Below are 19,450 nucleotides of genomic sequence, written 5' to 3' on the forward strand. Positions count from 1 at the left end.
TTCCTAATTTTTATTTTTTTATTTATTTATCTATTTATTTATTTTGCAGTGTGTGTTAAAAGATGGTATATATACTGTAATTTCTTCCATTTCACCATATAAAATCACTAAAGTGTGTATTAATGTATCTTCAGCTGGGTGCTGTGGGTCTGTTCCTAAAAAGAGCAGCATAAGAAATCCGCATCACAGGCAGGAGGATAATGTGCATAAACCCTGTGTTTTATCTGTTACAAACCTGCCTGAACCTGTCTCTCTTCTCCCTTTCATCTCTCCACCCCCAGTACACACGGCCAGCGGTGAATAATCAAATGGCTGACTCTCATGCCTGAGCAAGAAGGCCCTGTATGGGTTGCACTCACACCTACACAGAGAGAATCCTGTCTATTGAGACATGCTAGAACAGATCAGCCTTTCAGAGAGAGCCAGGCGTCCTGTGAGCATGTGCGTGTGTGTGTGTGTGTGCCTGCCTTCACCTCACTGTTGTTTACCCCTCGGCACGTGTGTGTATGTGTGAGAGCGAAGCTTGCCAGGACTGTAGCTGCCCTCAGGTCTGAATCTGCCACGTCAGTTGACCATCTCTACTCGGCTGACCTGTGAGAAAGTCAGGCTGTACATACTCTGTGTGTGTTTGTGTGTATGTGTGTGTAGCCTGCGTGGTCAGTGGGAACTGGAATAAAGAAATCTCCTATAAAGGACTGGCCTGAGATCAGAGCGAAGGCAATTTTCTCTAAAGGAGTTCCTAGCTGGAGCTTGGTCTTGTCTGCACTTATTCAACCCTTCACACATGTGGTTTGGATTCAGCGAAGATGAGTGGCTTTCTCTACCGAGGCAGGTGAGACATTTACCGTCAGCACTCTGAACATGACTTCAGACAAAATGGCTTTTTTTTTTTTTTTAATTGCTGTGGTGTGGGTTGTCATTGCTGTTTGTGGGCAGTAATAGGGGAAAAAAGAAACAATTCTGAAGGGTTTTTTTTGGGGGGGGGGGGGTGAAGAATACAGATGTTATGATAACCTTATGAAGAAGTATATACTTGTGCAGAAAAGCTCTATATAATTTTTATGCGCTCACCCTGAACTCTAAAAGTTCTTACTTGCTGAAATATTTGCCAGAAGAGATAAAGCCATATTTGTTCAGTGCGCACACACACACACACACACACACACACTGATGACAGTCTTCTGTGAGATTTGACATTTCAATGCAACAGCACTGTTTTTTGTTTTTTTTGTATTTGGTTTTATTTGGCAGGGTTTACAGCTCGAGTGTTCTGCAGGTGATCTGAAATTATGATTTATGATGATTTTATTTGTGGGGAGAAGAAGATCTGATGAAAAATTAACTCACACACACATATACATGCTGACTCATACCTGAGAGGCTGGATCAGCAGACATCCTGAGACAACTGACACACTCTTTCTGTCAGCTGTTGATGTTCTTTTTCTCTTCTCATTCTTTAAATGAGATCTTCTCTAGCTTTTCGAGCTCTGATATGGCTCATGTAAATTAAGGCTAGTGTGAAGCTCTTCATTGACTCTGAGATCGAAGGCAGATGAGTTAATGGACACATTTTCACAGCGTCTGGTGGCTGTTATCATCTCAACAAGCCACATTTACGATGTGATTGTCGTGACTCAATCGGCTCTGAGGACGACATAATTAAAAGGAAGACAGGAGAGATCTTTATTGAGATTAGTGCAGCATTTTTCAGCTCTGTTTGCCATGTCTACTGGGTTGTTATTTGATATTAAACGCCACATGAATATGGCCTATTCTATAATTGCGGTTACATTTCAAGTGTTGACACGGTTAGTCGTCGTCAACTCTGTTGTCGCTCAACTGGGCGATCCATGGCCAGAATTGACGGTAACAGGGTTGACATTTCCCGCCATTTTGTCTCTTAACTCCACATGCTAACCTCCTCAAACTAGCTACCACAAGGCATGTATAAAAACAGAATTTTATGGATTTGAATCATATTATTGTTTTTAAAAAATGAATAAGAGATTCACTTCGATATCACGATAATAGATTTGATGAATAATTAATCTACTCTTGGTGTATCCTCAACATTTTTCTTCAAATTAATGACCAAAGAAACATAACATACCTCACTGCTTTTCAGAAGTTTCCTGCCAGAGGAAGTGACATCTCTTGGTGCAGGTGTCATGCGTATGATTTAAAAGTCTTTGTGGATTTTATCCATCTATCCATCCATTATCTCTAACCGCTTATCCTGTGCAGGGTCACAGGCAAGATGGAGCCTATCCCAGCTGACTACGGGCGAGAGGTGGGGTACACCCTGGTCAAGTCGCCAGGTCATCGCAGAGCTGACACCTAGAGACAAACAACCATTCACACTCACACCTACAGTCAATTTAGAGTCACCAGTTAATCTAACCTGCATGTCTTTGGACTGTGGGGGAAACCGGAGCACCCGGAGGAAACCCACGCAGACACGGGGAGAACATGCAAACTCCACACAGAAAGGCCCCCGTTGGCCACTGGGTTCAAACCAAGAACCTTCTTGTTGTGAGGCAACAGTACTAACCACTACACCACCGTGCTACCTCTTTGTGTATTTTATGCGGTTTTATAACAGCATTAACAGAGTTGACAAGAACATCGGGGTGGATAAAAAATATATTTGTTATGACTGAAATTTTACATAATACAGGAAATAGACTTTCTATGAAGTTGATTTTATAACAGTTAATAAAATAAGGGCCGGTATGGTGGTGTAGTGGTTAGTGCTGTCGCCTCACAGCAAGAAGGTCCGGGTTCGAGCCCAGTGGCCGGCGAGGGCCTTTCTGTGTGGAGTTTGCATGTTCTCCCCGTGTCCACGTGGGTTTCCTCTGGGTGCTCCGGTTTCCCCCACAGTCCAAAGACATGCAGGTTAGGTTAACTGGTGACTCTAAATTGACCATGAATGTGAGTGTGAATGGTTGTCTGTGTCTATGTGTCAGCCTTGTGATGACCTGGTGACTTGTCCAGGGTGTACCCCGCCTTTCGCCTATAGTCAGCTGGGATAGGCTCCAGCTTGCCTGCGACCCTGTAGAACAGGATAAAGATTTCTTTTGTGGAAAATAACAAAAGGTTTATCTCGGAGACGCAAAATATACCCCGAATTCAAGAATGAACTGTATGTGTGTTTTACACACACACACACACACACACACAGTTGCACTAGCATGTCTAAACATTATATTCAGTTCTGAGGAATACAATCATTCGACAAAAATAAGACATGTCCAGTCACATGTTTGGTCATGAGACAAGTGACATGCAGAAGCAAAGGAACTGTTATCTGACTCATGTCCTCCACCGAGTTCTCACTTGCAGCAGCGATACTGAGCTGATGGCCGTGATTCATCGAAGCTGCATGAAAATGAGCCAATAATAATAAGACAATGATAAGGAGACAATGAAAGGAAATCATTCAGCAGGCTTCAAGTTTCCAAGATCCAAGGAAGACAGGAGGAGAGAAGACGCTATCCTGGGAGCTGAAGAAAAAAGTAACACATTTTTAAAAAATGTAATTCAGCTAAGCTAATGCTACATTTGACTTCAGCTTGTAACTTGAAATTTCCAACCTATAACAGTAATTATGTCATGCTTAGAGCCGAGTGATTCACACTCATGAGAGAAGAGTGGCTTGAGACAATAACAGTGTGCACATGATGTGAAAATGCATCCATTAAATCCTTTTCTTTAAAATCATATTATAGTAGTACAGTATTTGCTTTAAATCTATCAATATACAGACATAATAATTGGTTAAATCTATGACATTGACCGAACAGTTAGTTGTTTTAAAGAGATGCAGTGGATGTAAAGAGTCTATAATGTCCCAGGTTACTGTAACGTAAAAAATGATACCAAGCTTAATCATATCAGATCTTTTCCCTCTTTTTTAATGTGAAATAGTGAAACCAACAACTTCCAAGTGAAAAACAAATAGAAAAAATGAAATATCCGGGGGGGGGAAGAAAACACTTGCAATAAGCTGGTCGTATAAGTATTCACACCCTATAACTAATACATTGTTAAAGATTAGATTAGATTAGATTAGATTAGATTAGATTAGATTAGATTAGATTAGATTAGATTAGATTAGATAAAACTTTATTGATCCCTTTGGGCGGGTTCCCTCAGGGAAATTAAGATTCCAGCAGCATCATTACAGATAAACAGAGAAAAGAAATAGAGAAAAACTTCTAGATAAATTAAAATAAATTAAGTATTTACATATACAAATATAAAAGAATAAGATATGGGGAAGAGAGGAAAGGGGGATGGGGAGAAGTAGGGTTAGGGTAAGTGTGCGTGTGTGTGGGGAGGGGGAAGCAGGAAAGATATTGCACTTTATATTGCACATTTTATTGCACATTGTCCGGTATTGCTTATTGTTAGGCTAGGCTAAGCTACTGCTCCTTCCCATCCTCTGTCCTCCTGTCACCCCTCTTCACCCCCAGAGAGGAGTTGTACAGTCTGATGGCGTGAGGGACAAAGGAGTTTTTAAGTTTGTTCGTCCTGCACTTGGGAAGGAGCATTCTGTCACTGAACAGGCTCCTCTGGTTGCTGATGATGGTGTGCAGAGGGTGACTGGCATCGTCCATGACGTTCAATAGTTTGTCCATAGTCCTCTTCTCTGCCACCATCACCAGAGAGTCCAGCTTCATGCCGACCACAGAGCCAGCCCGCCTGATCAGTTTGTCCAGCCTGGATGTGTCCTTCTTGGATGTGCTGCCCCCCCCAGCACACCATGGTGTAAAACAGGACACTGGCGACCACAGACTGATAGAACATCCACAGGAGTTTCCTGCAGACGTTAAAGGACCGCAGCCTCCTAAGGAAGTATAGCCTGCTCTGTCCCTTCCTGTATAAGTGATTGGTGTTACAAGTCCAGTCCAGCTTGCTGTCCAGCCACAGCCCGAGGTACTTGTAGGAATCCACAGCCTCCACCTCGACTCCCTCGATCAGAACTGGTCGTGACCTTGGTCTGGACCTCCCAAAGTCAATGACCAGCTCCTTGGTCTTCGAGGTGTTGAGCTACATATGGTTCCTGCTGCACCACACAGAAAAGTCCCTCAGCAGGCTCCTATACTCCTCCTCTCTGTCATCACTGATACACCCAACGATGGCTGTGTCATCTGGAAACTTCTGAATGTGACACAGCTCCGAGTTGTAGCAGAAGTCCACGGTGTACAGGGTGAAGAGAAGAGGGGCCAGCACCGTGCCCTGGGGTGCTCCAGTGCTGCTAATTACAGTGTCAGATGTGATGTCCTTCAGCCTGACGTACTGCGGCCTGTCAGTGAGGTAGCTGGAGATCCAGGTGACCAGGCAGGGGTCCACTCGCATCGCAATGGTGCATGACAAGCACCTTTTGCTTGTCATGCAGTACTCCAGTCTTTTTCAGTAAGAGTCTACCAGCTTGGTACATCTTGATTTGGCCATTTTATTCCACTCTTCCTTGCAAAAAATGCTCCAGATATATGATTGTGAAGGGATCTCCTGCACACAGCCCTCTTTAAGTCATTCCACAGGTTTTTGATAGGATTTAGATCTGGACTCTAACTAGGCCATTCCAAAACTTTGATCTTCTTCTGAAGCCGTTTCTTTATTGAATTGGATTAATGCTTTGTGTCAGTCTCGTGCTGGAAGGTGATTTTTCTTTCTTTCTCCATCTTCAGCTGTCTCACGGAGGCCTGCAGGGTTTTTTTTTTTATGGAGGGGGTTTCATGCTACCCTGAAATGCAATCGTGACTTTTTGGATGCTGAATGGAGAGTGTTTACATTTCTTGGTGGCACGATTTCAGTATGTACATTTCAAAAAATTAAAATAAGCCGATAGAGCGTTTGCAGAAAAGCAAAGGCGCCTATTGGATTTCAGTGTGGTATGGCATGATTTCATCATTAAATTGTGTGTAATGTAATCCCTTTGCATTGGCATTCTGGTTAGCGTTTGAACAAAATACAAAACAAAGAAATGATGATTTTGCCATTCTCTTAATGTCACCCAGTGACTGATATTGATGAGTTATGATTTGTCTGTACTGAAGAAGGTTGAATTGATAAAGTATGAGTGATCTAGAAATATAAGTTTTCTGTTGCCTAGGAGATTCTGCCTCACGGATATCCGGGAGCAACAATCACTGATGCAGACACAGTTGTTCAGAGATGTTTCTCAGTTTATTGTAGGACAAACATGAGTATATATATCTACATTCAAGAGTGTGGTATAGTGATATGATTGGAAGATTTAATTTCAGGAAGCTGAGTTGGCTGAGTGTGATAGGGTAGCTTCAACAGGTGATGGAAAATTACTGAGCAGGATAACCTTATGAAAAACTGAGAGCAGATGTGCAAGCAAAGATAAGTTTCAAGGATTTAACTGAAACTACTCAAAACAAGTTGCAAGCAGGCCAAATAAATATCTCTATCAGATATCCATTGCATTTCCACATGGCACAGTTTCTGCATGCTGCTCACTGTAACAATACACTGTGACGATTGTTTTTCTCTTCATCCCAAAAGTCATATTTGCATTTCAGGGTAGTATGAAATCCTCGCCACAGTTTTACCAAAATAGACTGGTATTTAAAGCTACCCATGATTCCATAGACTAGATTAGAGTCCCAGCTGAAAAAAAAGCAGCTCCATAGCATGATGCTGCCACCACCATGCTTCACCACGGGCATGGTGTTTTTTGGGTGATCAGCTGTCTTATTTTTGTTGTGCCAAATTTATCTTGGAGAATTATGCCTAAAATGTTCTACCTTGGTCTCATCAGATCATAAAACATTTTGTCACATAGTGTTGACAGCTACCCATAGCTCAGACAAGAGATTGTTATCACAAGCAAGAGGTGATCAGAACTTCCCAGATATTCCTGCAGCTCCTTTAATGTTGCTAGAGTTCTTTTGGCAGCTTCCCTGATATGTTTTCTTCTTCCCCTTTCATCAATTTTGGAGGAAGTTCCTGTCCTTGATAATGTCAGTGTGGTGTCTCATTTTCTCCATTCGTTGATAATGGCCTCAGAGGTGGACAAAGTACCCAACTTCATTACTTAAGTCAAAGTACAGATCACACTGGTCAAATGTGACTCCGATACAAGTGAAAGTTGTCCAGTCAAATTTTTACTTAAGTTAAAGTACTGAAGTACTTGATTTTAAAAATACTTAAGTATTAAAAGTACATTTTCTGTCAATGCATTGTTATATTATTGCCACAACACTTACAAAAGCCTCTGAAGCAACCTACTGGATTCACAAAATGAACGCATGCTGTGCCATCATGGTGGTTTAACGTTAAGCTAGCTAGTCAGTGACGCTCCACCTGACATGCTAGCAAACGCTTTTCAAACTCAAAATCATATTGGTAGCTAAGGTTACTAGAAAAGAAAGATTTCTAAATTTTTTTATTTGGCAAGATTATGCTAAAACATAAGCAGGTTTAACAAAAGCATGACTGGGTGAAAAGTTGGCAATATTACATCCATAGAGAAAAACTTCTGAAAGATATTTGTAATAAATTCCTCATATAGAAGAGAGTACATTAGCATCATCATTAAAAGTCTCATAATGTACTATTTAATGATCCTGAAAGATTTCTGAGCTTCCTCCATAACGACCTAAATGAGACATAGAGTCAAAGGAGTTTCTATTCAGACACATACTGTATGGTCAAAAGTCTATGGACACCTGCCCATCACACCAATATGTGGTTCTTTGGCCTCAAACAATTGCCACAAAGTTGGAACCACACAATTGTATAGAACGTCTATAGAATAGAGGCCCAAACCTGTTCCACCATAACAGTGCCCCTGTGCACAAAGTGAGCTCCATGAAGACATGGTTTGTTGATGTAGAACAGCTCTAGTGTCCTGCACAGATCCCTGACCTCAACCCCACCAAACACCTTTGGGATGAACTGGAGCACCGACTGCACCCCAGACCTCCTCATCTAACACCAGTACCTGATCTTACTAATGCTCTTATAGCTGAATGAATGAATCCACACAGCCATGCTGCAAAATCTAGTGCAAATGCATCCCCAAAGAGTGGAGGTTATTATAACAGGAAAGGGGGACTAAATCTGGAATGGTATGTTCAACAAGAACATATGCGTGTGATAGTCAGGTGTCCACATACAGTATGTCTGATGTGAATATAGAAGAATTGAAAAGAGGTTGTAGGTATAATGTAACTATATAGCTCTATAACTACACTGTAAAAAAAAAATAGTTGAGAATACTTGAAATTTCAAGGCAACCGTCTGCATTAAGAATTTTATGTTTTGCCAACGATGTGCCCATGATAATCCAAACTATGATAAAACTGTTATCTTTATTAAGAATTCTTAATTAAGTAAATTTTCAATTCCTCATTCTGCCAACATAGATTTCTCTTTTTGCTGAACAGTGGCATTCACAGTAGTGCAAGAAGGCAATTGAGGTTATCACAATTTTTTTTTTTAGATTTTTTTGGGGCTTTTTTCACCTCTATTTGGATAGGACAGCATAGAGACAGGAAATGAGCGGGAGAGAGACGGGGAGGGATCGGGAAATGACCTCGGGTCGGAACCGAACCCGGGTCCCCGGATTTATGGTATGGCGCCTTATCCACCTGAGCCACGACACCCCTGAGGTTGTCACAATTTATCATTAAACTATACATGCCTTTTTTCATTGTTCTACACAATTACAAAACTTCAATATTGAAATAAAGTTTTTAAAACCCACATCATGGGTATGGTGTCGTGGCTCAGGTGGCTAAGGCACTGTACCATAAATCCTGGGTTCGATTCCGACCTGAGGTCATTTCCTGATCTCTCTCCCGTTCATTTCCTGTCTCTACACTGTCCTATCCAAATAAAGGTGAAAAAAGCCCCCCCCAAAAGTCTGATAACCTCAATTGCCTTTTTGTACTACTGTGAATGCCACTGTTCAGCAAAAAGAGAAATCTATGTTGGCAGAATGAGGAATTGAAAATTTACTTAATTAAGAATTCTTAATAAAGATAAACAGTTTTATCATAGTTTGGATTATCATGGGCACATCATTGGCAAAACATACAATTCTTAATGCAGACTGTTGCCTTGAAATTTCAAGTATTCTCAACTATTCTTTTTTTACAGTGTATATAGAAGAGGCCTATGAAAGAAAAAAAACATGCAATTCCAGTAAGACTTGGGTCATGACAGATACTCCAGTGGCTTTTTCACATAAATAGGAGAATGTTGCTCAAAAAAGGATCTGCTATTACTAGAAAGTAAACAAGATTAAGAGAATAACTATGTTAATTTTTTTTCCCAGACACTCCAATGGGAATAGTGAGGCCATTCCTAAGAGCAGAACTCATATGAATGGTGAGTTTTCAGCCCCATTGACTTCTCTATTCACATTGCACTTCACTTCTTCCATGCGGCCACTCCTTTATAGAGATGAAGTGATGGTATTTCACACCTACACGTTTCTCACATGCACTCAGTCACTTTTCCAGACTCTCTCTCTCTCTCTGCCTCTCTCACCTCATTTTCACACCGAATAACATTCCTGTCCTACCACTGTAATTTTGCCAGTATGCGTTTGTACTTTCGGTAATAAGCTAATGGTTAAGAGTTACTTGTGTGAAAATTCTACTAAATAACGCTCGTTAATACAGTCACTTTTCTGGCCTGACACTGTGCAGCAATTCTTTACCTTGCACAAGGCTATGGTCGAGCGCTAGGCGCACTTCCAGTACACATCACTGGCACATATTAAAAAGACCTTTAATAAGTTCTAATGAGGTCTCTGTATGGGCTTTTTTTTTTAAAGAACTGTAAGAAATCCCTGCTCTGCCAATACTGCCGTGATTATGCACCCAGGGACCTCTCTTCTCCTCCTTTTTAGGAAAAAAAGAAACACATCATTGTAGCCCATTGAGGCCCTTCCTGGAACTTTCCCTAGTGGCTTTTTTAATGGTTTGGCATTATTCGGCTGTATACTCCTGGTTCTGTTTATAGAAAACTAGATGTGTGCATGAATGATGAGCTGACCTTTGTGTCCTGTTGTACCATTGTGTACATAAATCTGAAAGGAATTACAATATTCATTGGGGTGCCGCCTGGTACACACACTTCCTTTTGTAATCAGTGGATTAACTTGTTGTTTTGGTTTGTTTGTGTTGCATTGATCCACACCCACTTAAAAGTGCTTTAGTTTGGTGGTTCATTACAAATGTAATCATTTAACACGACTGAACGGAAACATTTGGTGATATTGGCAGAGTACTGGTTATTAGCATGCTAGACAACAAGTAAACTTTGTGCGAAACCTTACAGTAAATCTAGTTTGTGGTTTGTTGTGTTACTGATGGTCAGATACAAGTAGATATGAAACCAACTGCAAACAAATATTATAATTTTACAATTGGTGGTGCAGTGGTTAGCACTGTCACCTCACAGCAAGAAGGTTCTAGGTTCGAACCCAGTGGCTGACGGGGGCCTTTCTGTGTGGAGTTTGCATGTTCTCCCAGTGTGGGTTTCCTCTGGGTGCTCTGGTTTCCCCCACAGTGCAGGTTAGGCAAATTGGTGGCTCTAAATTGACCGTAGGTGTGAGTGTGAGTGTGAATGGTTGTGTGTCTCTATGTGTCAGCCCTGCGATGATCTGGTGACTTGTCCAGGGTGTACCCCACCTCTTGCCCTTAGTCAGCTGGGATAGGCTTCAGCTTGCCTGCGACCCTGCACAGGATAAGCGGTTACAGATAATGGATGGATAGAATTGTGAAATATCACAAAGTAAGAAAATATATTTCCCACACAGAATTCTCCAGTGACGAAACTGAGAAAGGACCTCCGCTGCTGCAGACCCACAGCCTGAGGGAGTTTGAGAAGGTAAGTTCTCGTATCTGCTTTTCCGCATCCAGTGTGTGAGTTTTCACAGTCTTGTATGTTTTGAGAGCAAATGTGGAGACAGAGCTTCCAAGTTCACGGTTTGCAACAACGAGGCACTTGTGTTGATGTTTTAAAGAAAATCCGTCCCTGATCTAAAACGTTCAACACGATCAGTATCATCAGCTGCATTTCATCATTTAGTGAGTCGTTTTTACTTCCATACCCAAAAGACATGGTGAAAAGTAAAATATCAGCACTGGCAAGTTCTTTCAAATCTTGTCACTTCTGCTCAAACTCAGCTTCAAAATGAAAGATTGCTGGAATCCCTTCAGCTTCCCTTCAGCTTCCCAGCAAATGGACTTGCACAAATATGCCTAACCAAATGGGTCTGATTTGCTATGACCTTCACAGCTGGATTCCGTAGAATGCACAGCTGGGTTCTAAGGGACGTCTCCTGAACAGAGGGGGATCAGCCAGGTCTAATGCACTGAACACATGACTGGATCTGCATGCAGAATGCCTTCTGGGAAGAGAGCCAGCGTATTATGGCTATGATATAACTTCAGTGGTGCTCCCTTCAATTGCTGGAGCCCTTGGTGGAAGGGTGCAATTTTTCTTTTTTGGCGGAACGTGAATGTGTGTGTGCGTCGATCTTATTTTCTTTTCTTTGTACTGCTTTCATGATTACAGAAATATATGCATGGCGTCGTCCTATTTGTGCAGAAGAGACAAAAACATGAACTTCCATTTTCATTATTTTGACAAACCTTTCGAGTGAGTAATTAATTTCTGTTTCAGAAATGTTCACATTGCTGTAGTTTTATCCATACACACATACATGGACACATACAGATAAGTGTTTTAGTTCATGTGTGTGTGTGTGTGTGTGTGTGTGTGAGATGCTATAAATAGACAGCAGTGATTTTATCCTGCTGGATGATAGAGCGGAATTTTGATTTGGCTTGAGCTAATGTGACACGTTCAGTCTGTAACCTACAGTCTATGGATCTGTCAGGGTAAAGAGACAATCTTTCCCTCCGCTAGCTCAAAAGAAACACAATCTTGCCAAAATACCATTTGTAAATGTCAAACATCTCTGCGGTGTGATGGAGAACTAGTTGGGGGGAAAAAATCAAAAGTCAAAATACGCTTTCTCAAATAGCACTTATTGCTGTGTTTAAGAAATATGCATATGGAAAGCATATGGCTACCTAAGAGGTGGACCTTTGGAGGTGACCACAAAAACATTTCGGCTGATATGAAGAGAAGGTTTGCGTATAATTTTGTCTCTTAAAACTTTAGGACAAATTATAGTTGTTAATCTGTTATTTTGCCCTTATTACAAAGGTTTGCCAGGAAGCATGAATTTTTGACAGGCTCTGTCAAGACCAGATTATTGCTTGCTTTTGCGGCCTGGCCGTGAACCATTCTACATTGAGCTGTCGTAATCAGCGTGGCTTTCGGGTACAGACAGAAAGCATAAAATTACTTCGACTTGAATGTTGCTGGAGCATTCAAGCTCACGTTAGTATCCTTCTTTCATTTTTGTTTGTTATTCATGCAAAATTAGGTCACTTTTTAAGCACAAGCCTTTTTAAGCAGCAGCTGTAATACTCATTTCTGCATCGCAAAATGTACTTCTGATCATCTGTATTTCTAAGATGGTTATTCCTGCCTGTGGATAGCTTAACCTCAAACCAACTGATCCAGAGAGGAGGCGTATAATGACTCGTATAACATGTAACCCTGTGTGTGGATCCTCTTCTCAGCTTATACATATGGAAATCCTTCCGTGCCCTCCAGCGCTTTTTTCCCCTTTCAACCATTACATTCGCTTTCCTCCAGCTTCCTCAAATTGGTCTGGATTGCTGGGTTATTATTCTCTGACATGAACGTGATACCTGATATGCTTGGTCTAAATTGCCTTCATTTCTAATATCGTACAGAACAGGAAAGACACAAAGGGGGTCAGGGAAGGGGACAGAGAGACATGGGAGGACATTTAGAGAGAGAGAGAGAGAGAGAGAGAGAGAGTGTGTGTGTGTGTGTGTACATACACACACACACACATATATATATATATATATATATATATATATATATATATATATATATATATATATATATATATATATAGTACTGTGCAAAAGTCTTAGGCACATATAAAGAAATGCTGTCGACCAAAAATAACTTGAAAATAATGAAATGAAATGCTTCAACATTTAAAAAAAAAATACTATAAACAGCAGTAAGCCATAATAAATGAAACAAAGTCAGTATCTGGTGTGAGACGACCCCTAGCTTTAAAAAAACAAACAAACACAGTCTCAGGTACAGTGAGTGCAGTTTGATAAGGAACTGAGCTGTAGGTTTTACTGAGCGTCTTACAGAAGCAGCCCCAGTTCTTCTGGACACTTTGACTGTCACACTCGCTTCTTCATTTTGCACCAAAACCCAGCAGCCTTCATTATGTTTTCTTTTTTAATCTGAAACGTGCTCTCTTATGGAATATGCTGCTCAGATGCAAACATCTTTTGTTCTGTAACATTTAATTTGTGCTGGAAAATGAACATTTGGACTCTAAAATGTTTTTGTACCGACTCGATAATGTAGAAGTCCATCCAGCCATTATCCGTAGCCACTTATCCTGTGTAGGGTCATGAGCAAGCTGGAGCCTATCCCAGCTGACTATGGGCGAAATGCAGGGTACACCCTGGACAAGTCGCCAGGTCATTGCAGGGCTGACACATAGAGACAAACAACCATTCACACTCACATTCACACCTACACTCAATTTAGAGCCACCAATTAGCCTAACCTGCATGTCTTTGGACTGTGGGGGAAACCGGAGCACCCGGAGGAAACCCACACAGACACGGGGAGAACATGCAAACTCCACACAGAAAGGCTCTCGTCAGCCACTGGGCTAGAACCCAGAACCTTCTTGCTGTGAGGCAACAGTGCTAACCACTACACCACCGTGCCAGTGTAGAAGTCATAAAATAGAAATCTATAACAAAGTTTGTATGAAAAAAATAGGGGACCTAAGACTTTTGCACAGTACTGTGTGTATATATATATATATATATATATATATATATATATATATATATATATATATATATATATATATATATACATAATGAGTACTTGCACCTCCTGTTGGTTGCAGGTTTTAAGATCTATCAGTGTTCACATTACACTGCATGCACCAGTCTCTGTCATCTCTCTGGTTCTTATATGTTGTGCAGACGGAGGGAGAGAGTAAGACCAGACCGCTTAATTGAAGCCAGGGACATGCAGTAAATCTGTAGCCTTCATCAAAGGGTCAGAGCCACCATGCAGAGTAAATTATGGAGACAGTCATTGTTGATAATGATAATATAGTGTTCAGAGCTAATCTAGCCCATAGCTCGGTATGGGAGAGACGTACCGTGGTGTTTTCTTTCTCTATACAACACAGGCCACTCCTCTGGGCTCTGAGGTTTAATTAGTGAGGGTGAATTAACGGTGTGGTGTTAAAAGAAACATTTTTTTATCATTCTTTTTTTCTGCATGCATATTCTAAACATATAGAATTGGCAGAGAGCTCAAAGTTAATTGAGAGCTTATACAGTACACCGACATTCAACTCTGTTTGTGTGTGTTTGAATTATTAAGCTGTTCTCTGTCTGTTTCTTTTTTACTTGAGGGGAATATGGAAATAATTAGAAAGAAAAATGCACAGATGGAACAGAAGGGAAAAATAGATATTGTATGAATTGGTTCGGCACTCGGTGGCCAACGTAACGCAGCAATTACTGTATGGTAGAGCACAGACGTTTACTGAGGTCAAACAGCCTATGGACCAAACTCTACTCTGTAAATCTTACCGACCACAGCCAAATTGTGCAGCAAAAGCAAGATAATAATGAAGAAAGATTTCAAATTTGCAGATTTAATGGGACCCCGGATGATGAACGGGCCGCGGTCAAATTCCTGAGTGACAGCCAGATCGACCGAGTCTTTTCCTCAATTGAAAATGCCACTAAATCATGGGGCAAACTGCTTTTAATTAAATGTAACCTGTCTTTCCTACATGCCAGTTTTCATCCATCAATGTTCTGAGTCATTGTACAGACACTGCAGGCTGGACTTTAAGCCCAGCTCTGACCCAACTCCTTCCCTCACAGCAGTCACTCTCCAACCCATCTGTCTGAATGCCTTGTTCCACTACATCATTCACTTTCCCTCTTCCTAATGATTTCCCAAAATACATTTTTGGATGAATATTTCACCCAAGTAATGCTCACATGGCATGAATGAAGCATTGTAACTAGTCATTAGTATGCTAATTGGCCGTTGCTCATTTTCACTCATTATTAGTAATATTAGGATTTTTTGGATGAGGTACATGTTTACATGTTTTAAATATATAACTGTGTGTGTGTGTGTGTGTGTGTGTGTGTGTGTGTGTGTGTGTGTGTGAGATGGCTGTGTGTAGAAAACCTGAATCAAATTTAAAAAAAAAAGGGGGTCCAGGTTAACAGATTGTATGTTTTTACAATGACTCACTTTTGTCCTGAATCGAAGTTCACAGCTCATAAATCTTTTCCTGATGGGCCGTTTGGCTTCTCTTTCCGCAACATAGAAATATGTGCTGTATAAAGCTTTTCAGTTCCGAACAAATCTCTTTATGCTGGACTGTCAAGACAACGGCTTTGAACTAAGAAAATGGAAAGCTGACTCGTGACATGGCAGGTGTGTGTGTGTGTGTGTGTGTGTTTCTTTACAAAAATGAGATTTGATTAAAGATTAAAAATTAATGATTTTAGCTAAATGTAAAAAAAAAAAAACCATGCAATATTGTGTGTCATTTTTCAAGCAGGTGTGAGATTTATGAATAAAAGTTTGGACCACGATTTTTATGCTTTTAGCTGATCCATTTAATCAACAACTCCAGTCGTATTCCTGAATTCTTTTCAGCTGGTATTCCTGTTTCATGCTATATTTACATTCTCATTTGTTCATACAACCCCGATTCCAAAAAAGTTGGGACAAAGTACAAATTGTAAATAAAAACGGAAAGCAATGATGTGGAAGTTTCAAAATTCCATATTTTATTCAGAATAGAACATAGACAACATATCAAATGTCGAAAGTGAGACATTTTGAAATTTCATGCCAAATATTGGCTCATTTGAAATTTCATGACAGCAGCACATCTCAAAAAAGTTGGGACAGGGGCAATAAGAGGCTGGAAAAGTTAAAGGTACAAAAAAGGAACAGCTGGAGGACCAAACTGCAACTCATTAGGTCAATTGGCAATAGGCCATTAACATGACTGGGTATAAAAAGAGCATCTTGGAGTGGCAGCGGCTCTCAGAAGTAAAGATGGGAAGAGGATCACCAATCCCCCTAATTCTGCGCCGACAAATAGTGGAGCAATATCAGAAAGGAGTTCGACAGTGTAAAATTGCAAAGAGTTTGAACATATCATCATCTACAGTGCATAATATCATCAAAAGATTCAGAGAATCTGGAAGAATCTCTGTGCGTAAGGGTCAAGGCCAGAAAACCATACTGGGTGCCCGTGATCTTCGGGCCCTTAGACGGCACTGCATCACATACAGGCATGCTTCTGTATTGGAAATCACAAAATGGGCTCAGGAATATTTCCAGAGAACATTATCTATGAACACAATTCACCGTGCCATCCGCCGTTGCCAGCTAAAACTCTATAGTTCAAAGAAGAAGCCGTATCTAAGCATGATCCAGAAGCGCAGACGTCTTCTCTGGGCCAAGGCTCATTTAAAATGGACTGTGGCAAAGTGGAAAACTGTTCTGTGGTCAGACGAATCAAAATTTGAAGTTCTTTATGGAAATCAGGGACACCCAGTGGCGATCCTAGAGTGATTTACTCCCCGGGCGAAACCCCCTGCTGGCGCCCCCCGCCCGTCTTGTTTTTTTTTCCGGGTTTTTTTGGGCGGGACCTTTTTTTTGGGGGGGACCGTTTTTTTTTGTTTCGCGCCCGCGCTCGTAAAGCGCCCCCCCCCCCCCCCCCCCCCCCCCCCATGTTGGGCTCTGTATTAGCCAACAGAATGTTAACAGCTTTACATGGTCGTTTAAACATTTCTCGTCGTGTGTTGTACGTCGCAGACACGGCCCGTCATAAATTTGCTGTTACCAGAATGGCAATGATCAAGTCGTAATGTATTACTTAAGACTCTGTGTAATGTCATAGTAGTGTAGTACTATGGTAGTAAAGTCTTTTTGATGACTAGTACAACGTTCCGCTGGCAGGATTGTGCATATTATGGGGCTACGACAAGTTAGGCACACACACACACTGATGACATCACCTGCGCAACTTTGGTATTGGGCTTCCCCATCCAAAATGTTCACCCCCCCGCCCGTCTTGTTTTTTTGGGGGGGGGTTTTTTTGGGGGGACCTTTTTTTTGTGGGGACCGTTTTTTTTTTCGCGCCCGCGCTCGTGCCCCCCCCAATGCCGCCCCGGGCGGCTGCCCGGTCGGACCGCCCCCAGGACTGCCCCTGGGGACACCGTGTCATTCGGACTAAAGAGGAGAAGGACGACCCAAGTTGTTATCAGCGCTCAGTTCAGAAGCCTGCATCTCTGATGGTATGGGGTTGCATTAGTGCGTGTGGCATGGGCAGCTTACACATCTGGAAAGACACCATCAATGCTGAAAGGTATATCCAGGTTCTAGAGCAACATATGCTCCCATCCAGACGACGTCTCTTTCAGGGAAGACCTTGTATTTTCCAACATGACAATGCCAAACCACATACTGCATCAATTACAGCATCATGGCTGCGTAGAAGAAGGGTCCGGGTACTGAACTGGCCAGCCTGCAGTCCAGATCTGTCACCCATAGAAAACATTTGGCGCATCATAAAACGGAAGATACAACAAAAAAGACCTACCGTAAGACAGTTGAGCAACTAGAATCCTACATTAGACAAGAATGGGTTAACATTCCTATCCCTAAACTTGAGCAACTTGTCTCCTCAGTCCCCAGACGTTTACAGACTGTTGTAAAGAGAAAAGGGGATGTCTCACAGTGGTAAACATGGCCTTGTCCCAACTTTTTTGAGATGTGTTGTTGTCATGAAATTTAAAATCAGCTAATTTTTCTCTTTAAAGGAACAGTCCACCGTATTTCCATAATGAAATATGCTCTTATCTGAATTGAGACGAGCTGCTCCGTACCTCTCCGAGCTTTGCGCGACCTCCCAGTCAGTCAGACGCAGTCAGACGCGCTGTCACTCCTGTTAGCAATGTAGCTAGGCTCAGTATGGCCAATGGTATTTTTTGGGGCTGTAGTTAGATGCGACCAAACTCTTCCACGTTTTTCCTGTTTACATAGGTTTATATGACCAGTGACATGAAACAAGTTCAGTTACACAAATTGAAATGTAGCGATTTTCTATGCTATGGAAAGTCCGCACTATAATGACAGGCGTACTAACACCTTCTGCGCGCTTCGGCAGCGCATTGATACGGAGCTCAGATATCAATGCGCTGCCGAAGCGCGCAGAAGGTGTTAGTACGCCTGTCATTATAGTGCAGACTTTCCATAGCATAGAAAATCGCTACGTTTCAATTTGTGTAACTGAACTTGTTTCATGTCACTGGTCATATAAACCTATGTAAACAGGAAAAACGCGGAAGAGTTTGGTCGCATCTAACTACAGCCCCAAAAAATACCATTGGCCATACTGAGCCTAGCTACATTGCTAACAGGAGTGACAGCATGTCTGACTGCGTCTGACTGACGGGGAGGTCGCGCAAAGCTCGGAGAGGTACGGAGCAGCTCATCTCAATTCAGATAAGAGCATATTTCATTATGGAAGTATGGTGGACTGTTCCTTTAAATGATACATTTTCTCAGTTTAAACATTTGATATGTCATCTATGTTCTATTCTGAATAAAATATGGAATTTTGAAACTTCCACATCATTGTATTCCATTTTTATTTACAATTTGTACTTTGTCCCAACTTTTTTGGAATCGGGGTTGTACATTACAACACAGTCAGGTGGAGAGAGAGCTGATGGAGTTGTTGGAACAGTTGGGTTTTCTGGGGTTTGTTTAGTTTTTTAGCAGAGTGAATGTATTTGGGTAGTGGTGGTGGCGGCGGTGGTGGTACCGGTATCACCAGGCGCAGTTCTTTTAGAGACCGTTATGATCAGGTTGTAATGGAGGCAGTGATGAGTGACTCCATATAGGTGGTGAAAGTCCACCGGTTACTCTCCAAGCGAGCATCAAAGACTTCAAATGAATACAAGCAGATTCAGGAAGCCAGTGAAGTCAACTGGTATAATAATACACTATCGGCCCCAAAGTATGTGGACACCTGACCATTACACCCATATGTAGCTCTTCTCCAATCTGTTACCACAAAGCTGGAAGCACACAATTGTAAAGAATGTCTTTGTATTCTGTAGCATTACAATTTCCCTTCACTGGAACTAAGAGACCAAACATGTTCCAGCATGACAATGCCCCTGTGCACAAAGCAAAGTCCAGGAAGATATAGTTTTGCCAAGTTTGGAGTGGAAGAACTC

The 19,450-nt window shown here is 41.6% G+C and overlaps 1 protein-coding gene across 5 annotated transcripts in view; it reads left to right on the top strand.

The window, feature by feature from the left end:
- The first annotated feature begins 404 nt into the window (after positions 1-404).
- Positions 405-19,450, top strand: part of pde4dip (phosphodiesterase 4D interacting protein) — a 162,706-nt gene continuing 143,660 nt past the window's right edge. For 4 of the 5 annotated variants that reach the window (XM_060917437.1, XM_060917442.1, XM_060917441.1 and 1 more), the window contains exons 1-3: positions 405-828; positions 9,319-9,371; positions 10,810-10,880. In XM_060917437.1, the coding sequence (XP_060773420.1) occupies positions 785-828; positions 9,319-9,371; positions 10,810-10,880 (168 nt within the window). In that variant the 5' untranslated portion in view covers positions 405-784. Of the gene's footprint in view, positions 833-9,318; positions 9,372-10,809; positions 10,881-19,450 lie in introns of all 5 variants that reach the window. The other variant, XM_060917440.1, reaches the window with a different exon arrangement.

This window comes from Neoarius graeffei, chromosome 3, assembly GCF_027579695.1.
Source record: "Neoarius graeffei isolate fNeoGra1 chromosome 3, fNeoGra1.pri, whole genome shotgun sequence".
Taxonomy (NCBI): domain Eukaryota; kingdom Metazoa; phylum Chordata; class Actinopteri; order Siluriformes; family Ariidae; genus Neoarius; species Neoarius graeffei.